At 37.4% G+C, this 18,517-nt stretch overlaps 1 protein-coding gene across 1 annotated transcript in view; it reads left to right on the top strand.

The window, feature by feature from the left end:
- The first annotated feature begins 2,552 nt into the window (after positions 1-2,552).
- Positions 2,553-18,517, top strand: part of LOC122662536 (metal tolerance protein C4) — a 52,361-nt gene continuing 36,396 nt past the window's right edge. The window contains exons 1-7 of the mRNA XM_043858192.1: positions 2,553-2,928; positions 3,024-3,099; positions 14,477-14,609; positions 14,771-14,826; positions 16,121-16,235; positions 16,388-16,445; positions 16,555-16,673. Of these exons, the coding sequence (XP_043714127.1) occupies positions 2,607-2,928; positions 3,024-3,099; positions 14,477-14,609; positions 14,771-14,826; positions 16,121-16,235; positions 16,388-16,445; positions 16,555-16,673 (879 nt within the window). The 5' untranslated portion in view covers positions 2,553-2,606. The remainder of the gene's footprint in view (positions 2,929-3,023; positions 3,100-14,476; positions 14,610-14,770; positions 14,827-16,120; positions 16,236-16,387; positions 16,446-16,554; positions 16,674-18,517) is intronic.

An 18,517-nucleotide genomic window follows, 5' to 3' on the forward strand; every position in this document is an offset into this window, starting at 1 on the left:
TATGGGTTGAACACGAGGAGATATACGCCACTCTATTTAACTAACTTAAAAGTGATGCAAAGTGAACCAAAATTAATTAAAGCACTAAATTAAACTGATGATGATTAAACTAACACGTCCTAACTCACAAGCATCTAACCTATCAACTAACGCAAATTGGAAGGAATAAAGGAATAAAAGAAACCTATCAAACTAATGCAAATTGGAAGTAATAAAAACGCAGCCATACATCCACATCCACATAAACAAAATAACCACATAAAAGAAAAATAAAAGAAATAGAGGGAGAAGAAGAAGAAGAGAGAGAGAATGAGATAGAAGAGAGGGAGAATTAGATTGAGAGTTTAGAGAATGCAAACCTAGATGTGCTTGAACCGGATTAATTGAAGAAGCTTGAATGAATACTAGCATGAACTTACCATGGCTTCCTCTTCTAAATCTCCAAGTCTTGTCATCAACATAGGGGTTTAGATTAGGAGGCTTTAAACTACAACTATTACAACTATATTGAAGACATTAAAACATGAATTAAACCTATTACAACCATTAAACTAGACTTATGAAATCAAAACTAAGAACTAGAAAGAACTAATCTTATGAAATCAAAACTAAGAACTAGAAAGAACTAATCTTATAACATCAAAACTAAAAACTAGAAAGTCAAAAATCACAATTTAGAAGAAAAAGAAGATAAGAAATTTCACTAAAAATTTTAACACCTTTACAAGAGAGGGGCTAGGGGTATTTATAGGGGGAAGAGAGGAGATGAGAGAAGAGGGAAGTGGTAGGAGAAATATTTCCTAAGAAAAGAGAATATTCTCTTCTCATTCCTCCTTTACATAACTTGGTCTCCAAGAAAAATAAAAGAAATAGAAACTAAGATAAATAAAAAATCCTAATTACATAGACCTTTTATTTCTAGAAAAGTAAATTTCCAATTATAACTTGTGCTTCCTTTTCTTTGTAGATATCTTCTCCAAGCAATGAGATCAAAGCATCTTTGACTTTTCAACCTTCCATAGATGAGAAAATATATTTCAAAATAAATCTATCCCAAGTAGACTTCCAAAAGTGCCCTTGAAAAATTGGAGGAGATAGAGAGAGTGATGACTAGGATTCCACTCAACCAAATAAAAAATCCCCAATGTGTCCTCTAACAATCGTGGGGCATTAAATGCAGCCCAGAAAAATCGTGGACACCTTGTGGGCCTTCAAAACTATGGAATCTAGTGGCAGTGTGGGTCCCTCCATGTGGATAGCAGTCCTTCTCTCTCTGCAAGAATGCAAAATTATCAAAACGGCCCTGTACTTGTAGTAGATCTCCATCATTGCTTAGAAATATCTTCTATAATGTAAAAAATGTCCTTGGGCAGTGGTAGAATGACTATGGGCTTGCACTACAGCTCCTTTCTGACCCATTATTTTTTCTTGGGTTGAAAAGAATAATCAACTGCATGGAGGCCTAAATTGATGCGTACTTGCGTTCCGTCACGTCCATCTTGCTCCAAATTTGATCATCTTTACAGCCATATAAAGAAAAATGATAACTTTATGTGTAAATTGGGACATGCAGCTCCTGATAGTCCAGAATAGCCCAAAACCTGAAAAAGCACAAGAAAGCACCAGAGTAACTCTGTCCAATATGGTAAAATATATGCTATATGCCCTAAGATTTCACACATAAATGTGCTTATCACTAGGCTATGAGGTTTCCCTCTTTACAACATTGAAACTAGTAATGGAAAACAAAGAACTCTCTTGAAACTATCTTGATTTCTTAATTGATCGATCTCCCTACTTGGGGCTCAATGACCTCTATTTATACATGTTTCACCCCAATCCCCTTTACAAAGATCTTCCCCGTAGGTTTCCTTCCTCGTCCAGAGAGTGAGTTGTTCTCGGTTAGGAATATTTTCATGCGTGGATTACGGTTACCATTCAGAACGCCTTTAGGACTTTCCTTAACCGCCTATGCTGATGTGGCTATACTGGTTTAACCTCCCTTCACGTGATACACAAATCTTGGATGGAACGTGTTTCTTGGGCTTCAAACTTCTAGGTGTCACCCTGGGATTGGGTGGACAAAATATGATGTATCAATACCCAACAGCTCGATTATGAGTTTATGCTTTGGGAAGGAAGATGGGCAAGGTGGCACCTCTCCACCCACCCACTTCAAAAAACTGTTATGCACCTAGGTACCAAACATATTTCTTTGCATACAATCTATTCTATGTAGTGGTTACCAAATGATTTTTATGTTTTGACCAAAAATGATTTTCACAAATGATTTTTGTTAAATAGATAAAAATAAAAAATAAAAAACATACCAAGGAGAGCATTAATTTTTAAAGAGCGTGTTTTATGTATCCCGTTGATTGGTATTGCCACTTCACAATTAGGGTCGGGTTACACCGGATTCTGTTAACCGCACGCGTTGACCAATTAAAAGATGAACTGCTTGATTAGAGCTACAGAGTGAGAGAGAATAATGGAGAAGCGGGTGGGATATGCTCCAGTGGCCCACACAAAACCCTACTTCTTGGTCTGTCCAACTCTTCTTCCTTCTTTAATTACAGTCTCATCTTCCATGGAAATGCTTTAGCATGCAGGGAAGAAATATTTGGCACCATTTGATGCCAAACTCTCGTATGCTCTCTCGTCTTCGGGTACCCGCTCTGAGCTTTTCATCAGCGGGAGTCTCGTCTTTTTCCCCTCGTTATCTTCTCGAAACACCGCCGTTAGCCAACAAGGGATTTACAGAGGATCGGCGGTTCACGTTTGGCACGTCTTCTTGTTTGAGAGGACGAGGGTTTGGGACCCCTTCAAATGCATTGCGTGATTTTTTGCCTGTAAATTGTTTGAGTGGAGTCAGTTCGTGTGGTTCCTTTTCGTACGATTCTTACTATCGGCATTCATTCTCTCATTGTAAGCTTTAAAATTCTTCTGCATTGCTCTTGGTTGTTATCTTGGATGGATTAACATTGGTAGCTGAAATTTCTTTAATTCTGTTTGTATTGTAGTTTTTTTTACTCGAGCTTCGGAAATTAAGAAGACGGAGATTGATGAGGTTAAGAAGACAGAAATTGATGATCCGAGGTAAGTGTTTTTGGGTCTCATTCTTCAATCTTTTGTTCAGTGATTCTTATATTCTCCTTTTGTTTCTCCTCTTTTGGTCCCCAACTGCTGGTTAAACTGTTCTGCTAATTATCACTGCTATAGACGATAGAGTCATTATGCCTAGAAACAAATCCTACACTTAGATATTTGTTTTTTTGTTTCATCTTCTTGATAAATTTCTGTATACTTCTAACTAGTAATTTGACGGAACTTCCAAACCATGTGAATAGGACTACTTCAGTACATTCAATTGATTTGAATATGAACAAGTAGATCTTATACTGACGTTTTCTGGGGGACTTTTGGTTATGTGCTTGTGCATTCCTTTTCAGCTTGATGTATCGCACAATATTTTGCCATTATTGCAATGCCAAAGGAACAACAGTAAGAGAATTGGACTCATAGACACCTAATGTTCTAAATTTCGATCAAAATGGTCAAAATTTGGTGAAGTATTTTGGTTTCGATGGACTTCAAAATGAAATCTCATCTGAAATACAAAGAATACAATATTTATTGAAATAAGTGAAAATAAATGATTGAAATGTTTGAAATCTTGGTCGAAATTATCGAAATTGCACATTCCTCATATCGAATAACAAATTTCGAGTCGAAATGAGCTTAAATTGTCGAAATTAGGAAATGAGTTGTAATTGCTGGAACACTAAAAATTTGTTAAAAACTTACAAATCTTTGGGGATTCAAACTTCTACCACACTCATCTAACTTCCCATGACAAGATTGCAAAGAGATATTTGGGTTAAAACTTCAAGAAAGAGGTATGTCCCTAAATATCATCATTTTGTTTCAATTTTTTTCCTAGATTTGAGTAATGTTTTAATGCTTATATTAGCAAAATAGGATGCAAAACCAAACTATCACTTTTAGTGTCTTTTTTTTCTTACATCTAATCATCATACATGTGCATGTATGCTTAAATAAAATCCCCTAAAGTTTCATTTCAAAATTTTAGTATTTCCTTTATTTCCCCTCATTTCCCTTCATTTCCCAAAGATTTACCAAATTTTGACATTTTTGACAGATTTCTCCCATTTCGATGAATATTTTGATTTCATCAGGGGTTGAAATAACCTACCCTGTTGAATTCTCAAACTTTGTTGATACCACTGCGTGTTCGAATTACCCCAATGCTATGTATTTGACTAGGTAACAGAGACACCGACAGTTTTCACCATTTGGCATGGGTTCAGATGTCCAAAATGGCACCCACTTTGCAAATTATATAGGTCTATTATAAAATTGAAGTGTCAGTATTGGTGCCTGACCAAGTCAAATTTTGAAAAATGATTTTTTTTTGGCTGTCGTGTCATTGTTTTTACTTTTTCCAATGTAGTGATCCAAGAGAAAGGGTACCAGAGGTAATAGCTAACGTACTGGCAAAAGACTGGTTGGGGGAAATTCAAAATATGGGTAGCGTTGGTGGATATTTGTAATAAACCCAATGACCTATGGAATATAGCCTTCATGGGTGATGCACAAATATGAACAGCCTCATGGGGGCTTGTGAATTTAAGATCTTCAAACAAGCTATGTTCTAGGTACTGGGAAGAAAAAAAAGAGCAACCCAGTGCATGAGGCTCCCACTACTACAAGGCTTGTTGGGCAAATAATGCAGCCGTACCCCCTGCTTCACAAGAGAGGCTGTTTCCAAGTTTTGAACCCGCAACCAATAGGTTGCAATAGCATAACTTAACCGTTGTGCCAAGGATTGCCCTCTGAACCCATCATTGTCTAGGACTGTTTTTGCATGCTTGATCTGATTAATAAATTTCCGGTTCCAAACCCGATGCTTATCTTTTATTGACAGTCAACCAGAGTAACCTTTTCCTTAGGTTTTGCCTAGGAATTTTCAACCTGAATGGTAAGTGCAGTTGGTATAGGTTGGGTTTTTATCATAGTTGTCAAGGCGGCAAGGCGACCCAAGACGCTAGAGGGGTGTCTAAGCGCTTAGGCGACAAGGTGCCCGTCTAGGTGACGCCTAGACGACCAAGGTTCCCCCAAGTGTTATTTTCCCACCCCTTTTCTAATATTATTTAGTATGCTACAATATTTTAGGGCCTCTTTGGTATCACTTTTCATTTTCATTTTCATTTTCTGACACATAAATGTTTTTACAAGTGTTTGGTGCAATTTATGGACCCTATTTCTATTTACAAAACATCAAAATAATAGAAAACATCCCCAAAATGATAATTATGGATTATGGCCAAAATCTGTTTTTCCTTCATTTTTTCGCTCTTTAATGAGCATGTGCTCATATCACCCAAATATGAGGGGTAAAATAGACATTTGGTTTTAATTTTAGAAAGACAAGGCCCCTCCTTCCCTTCTTCTTTTTCTTCTTCTCCGTCGTTCAACCCACGGTGAAGATGCCCGTGTTGAGACAGCCAGCCAGCCAGCCAGGGTTTTCAAGCCCTAAATGTCCTATTTCCCCTCACCCACACCCACATATACCTTCCTCCCTTAATCTCTTTCATTCTCTCTAACTCTCTCTGGTCCTCTCTGTGCTTCGCTGGTATTTGAGCTTAAACAAATCGATCTGGGTCTATCTCTATCTTTTAGTTCTGTTTTTAAATTGAAGAGACACAGTGAACGTTCTTTTCTTTGTCTGGATGCCTCAACTAAACCCCATGCTTGAAGAGGACATGATTGGTTTTCTGGATTTTTTTAATCCATTAAACACCAGAAACAAAAGAAACCAAAGAGAAAGGAAGAACAGCCACCGTCTGTTATTTTTCTCTGAGATTTGAAAATATAAGCTTTGATTTTTGGTTTATATTTCCATGCTTGAAGTACACAAAACAATTCTTCAAGGTATAGTATAGGCTCAGGTTAGTAATACTCCTTTAGTTTTCTTTCTCTCGCAGGAGGAAAAATTAAATAGGCTTTTCCGATACTGCAGCACTCCTGGAGAAAGCTTTTGGTTTTTCTTTTCTGTTTTGAGTTGGACTGTTTGGGGGTTTTTAGGCTCTTTTAGTTGAGAGATGAAGTGGGGAGGAGAAAACAAGGAAGAAGAAGTACAGCAAGCAGAAGCAAAAGTAGTGGATTTTGTTTGTTAATGGGTCACAAAGATGAGAGCCACCCCATGGTGGCAGTCAAGTTGAAAGAGCAGAAGCCAAAGGACTGGATTCAGGCTCACAGAACGTGGCACCCGAAGCTCCTCTTTTTATGGGTGTGTTTGCTAGGTATTATCTGCTATAACATTATTTACAACTATTTGGACCTTAATGCTCTGGCGAGAAGGGAGGAAGTTTTGGTAACAATGGGTGATCAGCGGGCCAGGATGCTTCAGGATCAATTAAATGTTAGTATCAATTGAATCGGCACTGATTGATGTTATATTACAGGAGATTTTTGGTTTAGAGTTGATTTGGGAAAGAAGATGGGTGATGGGAGAATTTCTTCACCTACCACTTAAATATATATGGGCTTTGGGCCAATTTCTCTAAAAAAAAGTCTGATTTGGGCCCATTTGTTCAAAAGTGTTATAAAAATTAGGGCAAATTTCACGGACACCCCCTGTAACTATTCGAAAAGGCAAGTACACCCTAAATTTTGTCAAAATGTCTCAGATTACCCTTTTTTTGATATTTTTCTTTCAACTTAGTCCACTCCGTTGGGTCTGTGCAGTTAAGTGGCTGTTAACTCTTTTATAATGGCGAAATTACCCTTACCATAGGGTGAACTTCCTATTATACCCTTAAGGTTAAATCCCCAATATCCCACTTTTTAAATGACGAAATTACCCTTACTTGTGAAACCCATTTTCTTCCCTTCTTCTTCTCCTTCTTCTCCTTCTGCTGTTTCTTCTGCCGCCGCCACCCCCTCCAGCCCTCCTTCTCTTGCTCCCCTGCAACCCCTCCACCCCCTCCGACCGTCCTTCTCCTTCTTCTCCTTCTGTTGTTCAAGCTTTGTTCTATTCAAAGCTTGAACAGATCGATTTTTCCAAACCCCAACCTCCGCAATAATCCACCGCTGCAATCGCCGCCCAGACGGTTCAGTAAGAGAGAACCCATCAAGTACAACTACTTTAGAGTCACTGGAAGAGCTAAACGGAGAAGGGATTTTGGGATTGGCTTGTTCTGCTCCTCCTCGTGCGCTTCTGTATTGCCCATTTCATTTCAGGACGAGAAAAAATGGTTGGAAAATCTGTGAAATCGGCATTAATCAGGGAGCGCGAGAGATATTGTATAAAACCAGAATAAAATTCTCTTTCTGGCCAAATTAAATTCCAAAGATTTGACAAAAGAAAAAAGCCAACCAGACAGCGCCCAATATGATCGGTAACTGAAGGATTTTGAAGCGCTCTCTTCTGATTTCTGAATACTCGCAGAGAGGCATTTAAATCTTTTTTTTTTTCTCTCTTTCTCTCTCTCTCTCCTTCTGGATAGCTTTCTCTCTCTCTCTCTCTCTCTCTCTCTCTCGCAGCTCTGCAACCCTCGCTCGCCACCACTGCTATCCAATTCCTTGGGTTGCCCCCCAATTCTGACTCCGCACTAGTTGAAACCAACACTGAACCGAGAGGAGGTTCTAGCCTAACCCAAATCAACCCGACCCCAGACCCTATCGCTGTAACCCTATGCCTGCAGTGGCATTCGTGGCAATGACGTTCGTTAAATATCGTCGAAGAAATGGAAGCTCATCGCAATCAGGGTTTTCGAAAGACAAGAAAAACCTTTCTTCTCGTTGACTTGATCGGCCGGAATCGCTTAACCACCATAGTCATCGTTCTTTTTCCCGTCTGAAAACAACCAAGATGCTTCGAGCTTCCTCTCGGCGACAGATACAGAGAGATATGTTCGTCGATGCCTTGACATTTAAAAATTCGTAATTGGATTCAAATAGAAGAAGGTGGCCGGTGATGAGGAAGTTCGATTTGGGAAGATGATGGAATCTTAGTAATTTTTATTTAAATTACTAAGAGGGTAAAATTGACATTTTATCTTTAGGGGGTAACCTTGCTTAACGTTAGGGGGAAGGTTGACATTTTGACAAAATTTAGGGTGTACTTGCCTTTTCGAATAATTACAGGGGGTGTCTGTGAAATTTGCCCTAAAAATTATTTGCACATAGGTAGTTACCAAATTTATTTTTCATTATACAATCTATTATGTTATGTAGTTACCAAACAGTTTTTCATTTTTGATCAAAATCGATTTTAGTAATGATTTTTTTTTTAAATAGGCAAAATGAAAATGAAAAGTGATATCAAAGAGGCCCTTAGTATTTTACAATATATACCTTATATCATAAAAAATCAACATTAAGCCTCCTCCAATCATCAAAAATCACATTAAGCCACATCAAGTCATAAAAATCAATATTAAGTCACATCAAGTCATCAAAAATCAATATTAAGCCACATCAAGTCATCAAAAATCAACATAGAATTAGAAGACAAGAGAATTGAAGAAGCAAGCTATTGGAAGTTTGAAACAATCAAACATACATTTGGTTTATACTTTTCTTAGAAAATATGATCTTATCTATAAGTAATTAAATTGCTCTCGATTTAGAGAATTGTTTTTGTTCTCTAAGAAGTTTGACTAGTCAGATGATTTTTTTTTACATGAGACTTTTAGTATTCGGTAGAGCACAAAATCAGCTTTCCAATAAACCCAAAATTACTTACATCTGATTTATATTGAAGAAGTTATGTTCCGGTGAAATGCTGTCAAAATTGCTCTGAATGAAAATATTTTTTTAGATATCAATACAAATGAATATTTTACTGCACTTTTGGTTGTTAGCAATGTTTTACCATATTAAGATTTATAGAATTTTTAGATTTGAGAAAACCCCTGCATTAGAAAGTTGAACGCCTACCCTTGAATTTGGGGGTTGACTTTTTATCCTTTTGGAAATTGATTTTTTAACTATTTTTACAACAAGAACAACATTCAAGCTTTATCCCAACTTAATGGGGTTGGCTACATGGATCCAATAAGAGTTAAATGATTAAAACTTTAACATAGTAAAAAAAAGGGGGGGGGGAAACAACATGGATACAACTACATGGGTGTCGATAGATAAATTAAAGAAGTAAAGGGGGGGGGGGGGAGACATTCCACATCGACACAAACTCTAGGGCAATGACCCTTAGCTATGTACCGCTTCTTAACTGCCCAACATTTTGCTCTAGATCCCGAAGAGGTGTGAATACAAAACAACATCACAACAACAAAGCAGCTAAATGGGGTCAACCGCATGGATCTTTGATCTCCAATCAGCTTTATTTGGGATCTTACTAGGAGTAAGGCCTAAGCTAAGCATGTCTTTCTTTACCACTTCTTCTAAGGTTATCTTAGGCCTGCCCTTGGTTCTTTTGGTTCCCTCAATTGGTATCATGTCGCTCTTTCGGACTGGGGCCTCTGAAGGCCTCCGTTGAATATGACCATACTACCTCAATTGATTCTCTCTAAGTTTTTGTATAGGAGCTACTCCCAACCCAGCTCTAATATGATCATTTCTTACTTTATCCTTCCTAGTTTTCCCACTCATCCATCTCAACATCCTCATCTCTGTAACACCAAGTTTATTTATATGACACTTCTTCACAGCCCAACATTCCGACCCGTACATCATGGCTGGTCTAATGACAGTCCTATAAAATTTTCCTTTCAACTTTAAAGGGATACGCCGATCACACAGAACTCCGGTTGCGCCTCTCTACTTCATCCACCCTATTTTAATCCTTTGGGCAACATCGTCATCTATGTTGCCTTTCTTGTTCACGAATGATCCCAGATATCTAAAGTGATCACGTTGTGGGATCTCCTCCTCAATATTCACCACTTCATTTTCCGACTCAGAGTTGCTAAAGTTACACATCATATATTCGGTCTTAGTTCTACTTATCTTCAGACCTTTTGATTCCGAGATTGTTCTACATAGTTCCACTTTGGTGTTAATCCCTGCTTTTGTCTCATCTACCAAAACAATACCATCTGCAAAGATCATACACCATGGGACCTCCCCTTATATGCTTCTGGTTAGTCTTCTATGATAAGCGCAAACAAATAAGGGTTTAAGGCTGATCTTTGGTGTAGCCCAATTGAGATTGGGAATTCACTACCTTGGTCCCCTGCTGTTCTAATGCTAGTCACCACATTAACATAAATATCTTTAATTATGTCTATGTGAGTATATGACACCCTTTTCTTTTCTAAAATATTCCGGATTAGCTCTCTAGGAACTCTATTATAGGCTCTTACCAGATCTATAAAGATCATATGAAGATCTTTCTTGCCCTCTCTCTATATCTTTCCATGAGTCATCTTAATAAGAAAATTGCCTCCACTGATGATCTTCCTGGCATAAATCCAAATTGGTTTTCCGATATAGTAGTCTCCTTTCTCAAGTGAGCTTCAATAACCCTCTCCCAGAACTTCATCGTATGGCTCATTAACTTTATGCCCCTGTAGTTATTACAATTCTAAATATGTCCTTTGTTTTTATAAACTAGGACCACAAAGCTTCTCCTCCATTCATCTGGCATTCTCCTAGTGGTCATAATCTTGTTAAACAACTTGGTTAACTAGGATACTCTACAAAGTCCTACGTTCTGCCAAACCTCAATTGGGATCTCGTTTGGACTTGGAGCTTTGCCTTCTTTCATCCTTCTTATTGCTTCTTTTACTTCATGCATCCTAATTTTATGTACATATCTATGTGAAGAGGAATCCCTATGATTGACGCTTTCTGCGGCCTTGTCACTCGTGGGGTCTTCATTGAGGAGTCTGTGGAAGTACACTTTCCATCTATCTTCAATGTCCTCATCCTTAATCAAGGTACTAAACCTCGGAACTCGGTACCAACTTGGTCCCTTGAAAAACCGAGTCGAGTCGAGTCGAGATCTCGGCGAGATCTCGCTGAGTTGGTGCATTTTTTTTCCCCTGACTCGAAGCCTCAACTCGGTGGGCTTTAGACCTAGTTTGGGTCTGAAACTTGGTATTCAGCCTATTTTAGGCCATTTAAACACAATGGCACTATTAGATTTTGCTAAAACAAAGTCCAAATAGGAGTTATGTACCGGTCAAACTTAATTTGGTGTACACGAATGCTGTCAAAATTGCTCTGAATGAAAATATTTTATTGGACATCAAAACAAATGAATATTTTACCACACTTTTGGTTTTTAGCAATGTTTTACCATATGATGAAATTTTTAGATTTGAGAAAAACCCCATCATTAGAAAGTTGAAAATTGCACCTACTGCCGAAAATCCAGTTTTGTTCTTGAACTGGGGGGTTGACTTTTTTTCCTTTTGGAATTTTATTTTTTAACTATTTTTATTGGATTCAAATAGGGGGTATTTGCTTATTTATGTATAATATCTTAACTCTTAAGTAAATGAAATACAAATGCAAAAACATTTACTTAAATGGTATCAGGCATAAATAAGTGTCTGTCTTAGTTCCTGGCCTAAATAAGTGTCTGTATACCAAGGTTTGCATAGATAGGTGTTTGTATACCAAGATTTTCCACCAAGATCTCGAGATAAAGGAGTTTGGGTCGAGATTCTCGAGATCTCGTTCAAGTTGTTGCACTTTTGCAACTCGTATGCCAATTCGTCTTGGTTTCTCAAAAAACCAAGAAGTTTGCCGAGATCTCGCGAGTTCTCGAACTATGTCCTTAATAAGAACTCTGCCATCCTCGCTTTTAATACATCGAACATGGCCAAAATCTCTTGACATCCGTTCTCTCAGCAATAATATAAGGATACTAATCTGAAACAGAAAATTAAATCTGATCTTAAAATAGAGTAGAACTAAGAACCCAACTTGTGGTAGGACTCTTAGAAAATGGTTACAAGATCAAATTTTGGAACCGTGGTTGCATTTAGAATATGATCCGATTTCCAAATTTGAAGTCTGATTTGAAATCTCAGATGTAAACATATGGAGAAATTGAAATTCCAGCAAGTAGGATATGCACAATAACAGAACAGAAACCTGAAAATACTGACCTGTTTTGATGATGAACAAGATAAAGAAGGAATGTAAGAGAAATAGAATGATATGGCCAAAGCTTCTCTCCTGGAACTTGATTGGAATCCCACCAACCTAACCTTACCATCTCACCAAGGGTTGTTGCATCACACAACAGAATTCTGCATCTCACAAAACATTGGAGCAAAAACCAAGCTTTATTCCCATGAAAATCATGGGGTAAGGTTTAATCCTTTCATCAATATATAGAGTTGATTGTTAAATCTCAAATTCTAACTAGGAAACTTAACAAAGCTAGAAAACCAAAACTACACCTAATCATGGGTTACTTGGAGTGTTCATCTTGAAATGGAAAACCTTAAGACAAGAAACTTAAAGATAAGACAAGGAAATTAAAAAGGGAAGGACTTATAAATCCTAATCCAATCCAACTATCTTGAATTAAGTATAGAAAATAAATTTTAAAAGGATTTTCATATTGACATCCCTCAAGGTGTCTAATAATTTGTAACCTTACTTTTTCCCCTTTTGGTATGACAATTTTTTTTTTCAATGAAGGTAATAGTGTCATTTTATATGCATACTCGAAAAATGTGCATAACAATGACAACTTTTCATAATGACTTAATGATATGTCACTTTGAAGTTATTTTTGAAAACCCTTTATACCCCTAGTTTAAATACTTTAAAGAATAAGATTAGGGGCAATTAAAAGAAGGTTCAAGTTCAAAATGCACCTATAGAGGTATCATTCAGACACTCCCAATTTTAAAACTCTAATAGACCCCCACGATTCTGGTTTTGGATGAATCAGGAAACATCCAAACTATAAAGTTTATATGAACCAGAACTTGTTAAAAAATGAACAGGTGGACCTTGTTTGGCCTTGGGCTGGTTCCTACACTGGTACTTATGTAACTAGCTCCTCTGATCTGCTGTTAGCCTGACTGGTCAGTCATAAGTTAAAAGATATCTCCATATTCTGGTGTACTTGTTTTCTGCAATCTTGTTGAACTAGTCCACTGCTAGATTATTTTGGTATGGGGATTAGTTTACATTAGTTTATGTGGGTAACAGGTTACTCAAACCAAGTTCCTTTTCCAGTAGCTGATACCACCGGTAGTTGCCATTATTTTTATGTAAAGCCTGTAAAGGTTAATTCCATATAAGACTTATTAAATCTTAACTCCAACTATGAGACTATGAGTCTAACATCCTACCATGTACTTGGACTGTTGAGAGCCTAATTCCCTAAAAAATCAGGGGCCTTAACTTATTGGACTCACTTGACCTTAACAATAATTTTAGGGGCCTTAACTAATTGGACTCACATGACCTTAACAATAATTTTACAAGAAAATACAAATCACGCCAAAATTCTTAGAAATGAATTTGAAGTTTTCAGATGTGGTCCCATTTGAAAGGTAACTTGGTGCCCTTCTTAAGGTGCCAAAGTTAAATGAAAGAAGTTATGGCCCTCGAACAACCTTTTGGACGCCCTTTGTTTTGTTTTGTTTTGCTTTTTTTTTTTTTTGTTTTCGAAAACCAATTTTTAATTATAAAACATGTCATTTTTCTTGCCATCTCCCCCCCCCCCCCCCTCCCCCCTCCCCCCTCCCCCTTGATTTTATGATAAGAAAGGTCATTTTGGTAGGGCAGATTGGGGGAAAGAAGCCAGCCATATGATTTCCTTTATGGGTAGCAATTGTATCATTAACTCAGGTACTACCACTTTTTTTTATTTCCAATATGAAGAAATAAAATTGGAACTTGTTTTATAAATATCTTTGTTACACTTCTGTAAAATAATTTCTTCCCTTTGTATACTTATAAATTTTCTTATCTTTTAAGATCATTCCTTTAAAATATTTCCCATCAAAACAAAATGAGCCCTTTGGCAAAAGTTAAGTTGGGATCTGCAGCTGCAAAATGTATAGAATGTGCTCTTAAACCATCGATCAACAGTTTATCAGCCAAAAAGCCCATAACTATCATTATTTATTTCTAAACCTCTAATTTAATATGCATCTAGCCTTGAATCTACAACTGCCAACCTAGTCTGACCAGCTGATAGAATAAGTTTGAAGTTCATCTGCTGTATTCTCTTTGGTTATTCCTTTCAGTTGAGCGTGTCTTAGATTATTAATGCCTGTTCTGTTATGGTGCTGGAACTTTGTAATGGAAAGAGATGACTTTTCTATTTTAATTGCAAGCCAAACTCGATAGTACATATGTAGTTCAATTTGAAATATTTTTTATCCTTTATGTAGGTTTTAGCTTGCCTCTAGTTTTCTATCGTTGCACGAAAGTTTTAGCTCCCTTCTTCCTAATCTGATCCTTTGTCTTGTTTGTCTCTTAACAATGAATGAAATGCATACTCCAGCCAACGAGCAGTTACCACTGCATTATGGTGCAACTTCCTTGTTTTCTCTCTGAAATTTTCGGTATGGTTGGCAACTTCCAGCCACGTCATGTTAGCTGAAGTTGTGCACTCTCTTGCAGATTTTGCAAACCAGGTACTTGATTATCTTGCACTGAGGGCATCACCATGTTGTCCAAATCTGTCAGCCAACTTTTGTTATTTAATCTCTGTATTTTTGTTCTTTTTAGCATGAACTTTGCTTTTCCATCTGCTTTCATTTCCAACTTCTAAGGATTTGTCATGCTGATTTTGTAGGCCCTTCTTGCTTATGGTCTGAGTAGCTCAAGGCGTGGTCCAGATGCTCTGCACCCGTGAGTTCTATATATGCCATTTGATATCTTATAACACTAGGGTCAATATTCTTTTCTTATTCTCTCTTACTTGAACTGCTAATAACTGTTATTTTGATTTTCTTTTATTGTATTTCTGCCATCTGTTTGCTTGCCATTGTCAGATATAAAATTTTGTAATCCAATGAAGTCTTAAATTTTCAAAACTGAACTTACATAAATCTTTGACCCAAGCTAATTCACTGCATAGCATCTTTTGCTAAGCTGTAAGACTAGGTTTTCTAAACTGAAAACTAGGAAGGGCACAGAAGAAAAACATAACGGGCTTAAATGGGATTAGATGGGATCTGTTAGACCATGACTGATGCTACCAGCTCTGCTTTGAGTATATTTTATAGACATGATTTTTTCAAGCTCCAATAGTATAAGTTAAGTCAAAAGAAGCTCACTGGACTTTAAAAAACTTTCTAAACAACAGAACAAATAATCCTAAATCAACTAAGAATTAAAAAAGGAACTGAAACCAAAAAATGAATCTAGTTTTCAGAAGTTGCCGGAGCTCATAGTTAGACATGGAGTTGATCAAAATCTCTTTGACTTGAATTTTTGAGCTTTGATTCTGATCTGGTATAGTAGAGAAGGAAAAACTGAGCCAAATTCTATTCTCAGAAAACAAAGAAGGGTTCAGAAAGCAAGAAAATGGGATAGGTGCAGAGACTCAATGGAGGCTGTTCTAAAATGACCATGGTTGTGCAGGATTCAGATTAAATAACCATCATTGATGATGAACTAAGTCTGCTATTGTTTGGCTACCTCTATGATGTCTGTAACTAACGACGCTTTCTAACTGCATTGGTTAGATCCCTTGAGTCCAAATAGACTGTTGCTAGTGATGCTACAGCTGAGGGTGTGATTGATTGAGATGGCAAAATGCCCAACTTGAACCTAGCCAGTTTATCGTTCTGTTGAGAAATGAGAAAGTGACTGAAACCTGGCTGGGGCCATCTGATTGTTCAATTTGAGACCAGGTGGTTCAGACTTTGTTAACCTTTCTGCTTTCTGTGGAACACTTGACCTGAAACCATTTATTGATCGGATAGGTTATGGTACTGTGCTCCAAAAGAAAGAACTCATCTGGTTTTGGTGGGTTATGCAGAATGGGCTACTTACTTTGTGCTTGTTACAGTGTAGAACGTGTTTCACTTATTTGTATTTTAATAACATGTATTTAGTTTTCCTTTTGTATTTCTGATTTTTCTTTTTGACAAGTAAAATATTTCTGATGTTTAGTTGGTTTTACTCTCTTTTCTTACAGCTATGGCTACTCAAAGGAGAGATTTGTCTGGTCTTTGATATCTGCAGTTGGTATATTTTGCCTTGGTTCTGGTGCAACAATTGTTCATGGATTTCAGAACTTGTGGACCTCACAGGTAATCGATTATCCAAATTATTAGTTTAATGAATGGTTTAACAAGCTCAATACTATCCTAAAATTTGAAAATTTTTTTCCCACCCTGGTTCTGAATGCGTGCCTTGATGCTTGCAAGTGTTGTCTACTGATTTATAAGCATGTGTTGCTCAGCCCCCTGGAAATATCCACTATGCAGCTTTGGTGATCGGTGGTTCTTTCATTATTGAAGGTATGATGATGTGAATTATGGTTTCTTCTCCGTCCTCCCTCTTTTGGTTTGTTTTTGAATCATGTGCACTGGTTCAATTATTAGTTTAACACTCTCTTGGTTTCCGTAGGTGCTTCTCTCGTTGTTGCTATACATGCTGTTAGGAAAGGTGCAGCTGCTGAGGGGATGAAAGTGTGGGACTATGTATGGCGTGGTCATGATCCCACATCTGTTGCCGTTATGACAGAGGTATTCCTTCTTGCGGCATATTCAGCTCAAGTTTCTGTGGTTAATTGTAATGCTGTTTTGCTGGTTTAATTTATTTACTATTAAGGAGTAGAAAAAGAAGAAGAAGAATCTAACAGGAAATTGATTTTCTTGAGAAAACCTACTGTTTGTACTTCCATCCGCGAACGATAATTACTTACGGTGCATATCATTCCTAATGTTGTGCATATAACAGATTTCACTGAATTTCTTCAATTCTTCTTTTTAAATTGGTAGCAGGCTAAGTGTAATATGTTTATTTTATAGAATGGCAAGAAAAAATAAAGGTATTATTTACAAGACAAGAGGATCCATTTCTTGTTGTAGACAATGAGTAATTATCAGAATCCATTCTGGTTAGCCCTGTTTGCTTTTCTAACTTGATATGAAAAATTCATGGCCATTCAAACCAAAAGCTCATTGAATGTATTCTGAAAAGGTTAGGTTTCGGTCTGAAGTGTTGTAGTAGTATAGTACGATCCCTATCAAAAGAATTAAAAACAGGGGTTGTTGTAGTCTGATAGCTTGCTACTTGTCATTGTCCTTCTCATTGTATGCCACTGGAATTCCAATTTTTCTCTGAATTTCTCTTGGTCTGGCCAAGGTGGGCCATGGTTGGCTGAGCATCTACAGTTTTTGGGTGATATTCTCATCTTTTGCAAAGCTCTCAGCCCCCAACACTATCCTCGGTGAGGCGGTGATATTCAGATATGTTTGGAGTTGGTTTATGGTCATCTCATCTATTTTCAGAAGGTGAGGATTATGGGGTTCTTGATGTTTTCTATGCTGGGGACTTGGCTTGATGTCCTGATTGCCTTTCAGAAGTTCTATGTTTATTTCTGGCTACTTTTAGGAGCAGGTCAGAAAGAATTTTCTACTTTGAATCTAGTGTCAGAGTGTGTTGAGAAACTTCTGGCCTTGTGAAAAAGTGGCTGCCTTTGCCCCCATCCTACTTCTTCCTTTCTGTTGTTCTGTGATTCTGGTGGTTATATCTGAAAGAATGGATGTGGGGTTGGAACTTGGAAGGAGCCTAGATGTTCCTCCTGTTGGAATGGGTTGTGGTGTGTAAGATCAAGTTGGAGGAATTGGACTCAGGACTCACACTTTAATGAATAAGGCATTCTTTTGCAAGTGGTTATGGTTCTGTCCTGTAGAGGAGTGCAGCTTGGGCTAAGTATCCTCTACTTGTATGTATATCTGTATGGGACCTAAAATACATATTATAGAGCACCCAGGTAACTTTTAGCTGGGGAAGGGACTGATGAAAGGGATTGTGAAACAACATGACACTTTGAAGTCAAGATATTTCCCTTGAACTGGGTGATGTTGGCATTTTCATTTTTGATGACAAACAGCATCTCAAGGACCCTAAAATGAAGTGTTCCTAGATATATTCAGTGTGACCCACTCATTGTCATGTTGTTTTATTAGAATCATTGTGTTTTATATAAATATTTTCTGCAGATTATTATTTTTTGGATGAACACAGGTAATAACAGATATGTTTTGATGGATTTAGAATTACGGTGTGACTGCTGGTTCTTAAAAGTCCATCGGGATTGAAACATAGCTCTTTTGTTAATAAGATGGTTCTGGTAGAGGGGTCTGTAAATTTTGGAACAGCAGAACTTTATGGCAAAATCTCTAAACAGCTCTGTTGTTTTTTTTTTTGGCCTCTGAGGTGATTGGTTGTCATTTTGTTGAATGTAAGATCAATATTTCTTGTGGACTGTTTACTGAACAATGACTGACAGTGGAACAACTCAGAATCATGGTCAATTTGATCATCTGCCATCTTCCTTGTATCAGTGTATGTGAAATGTCAA

The sequence above is a fragment of the Telopea speciosissima genome, chromosome 5, assembly GCF_018873765.1.
Source record: "Telopea speciosissima isolate NSW1024214 ecotype Mountain lineage chromosome 5, Tspe_v1, whole genome shotgun sequence".
Classification (NCBI taxonomy): domain Eukaryota; kingdom Viridiplantae; phylum Streptophyta; class Magnoliopsida; order Proteales; family Proteaceae; genus Telopea; species Telopea speciosissima.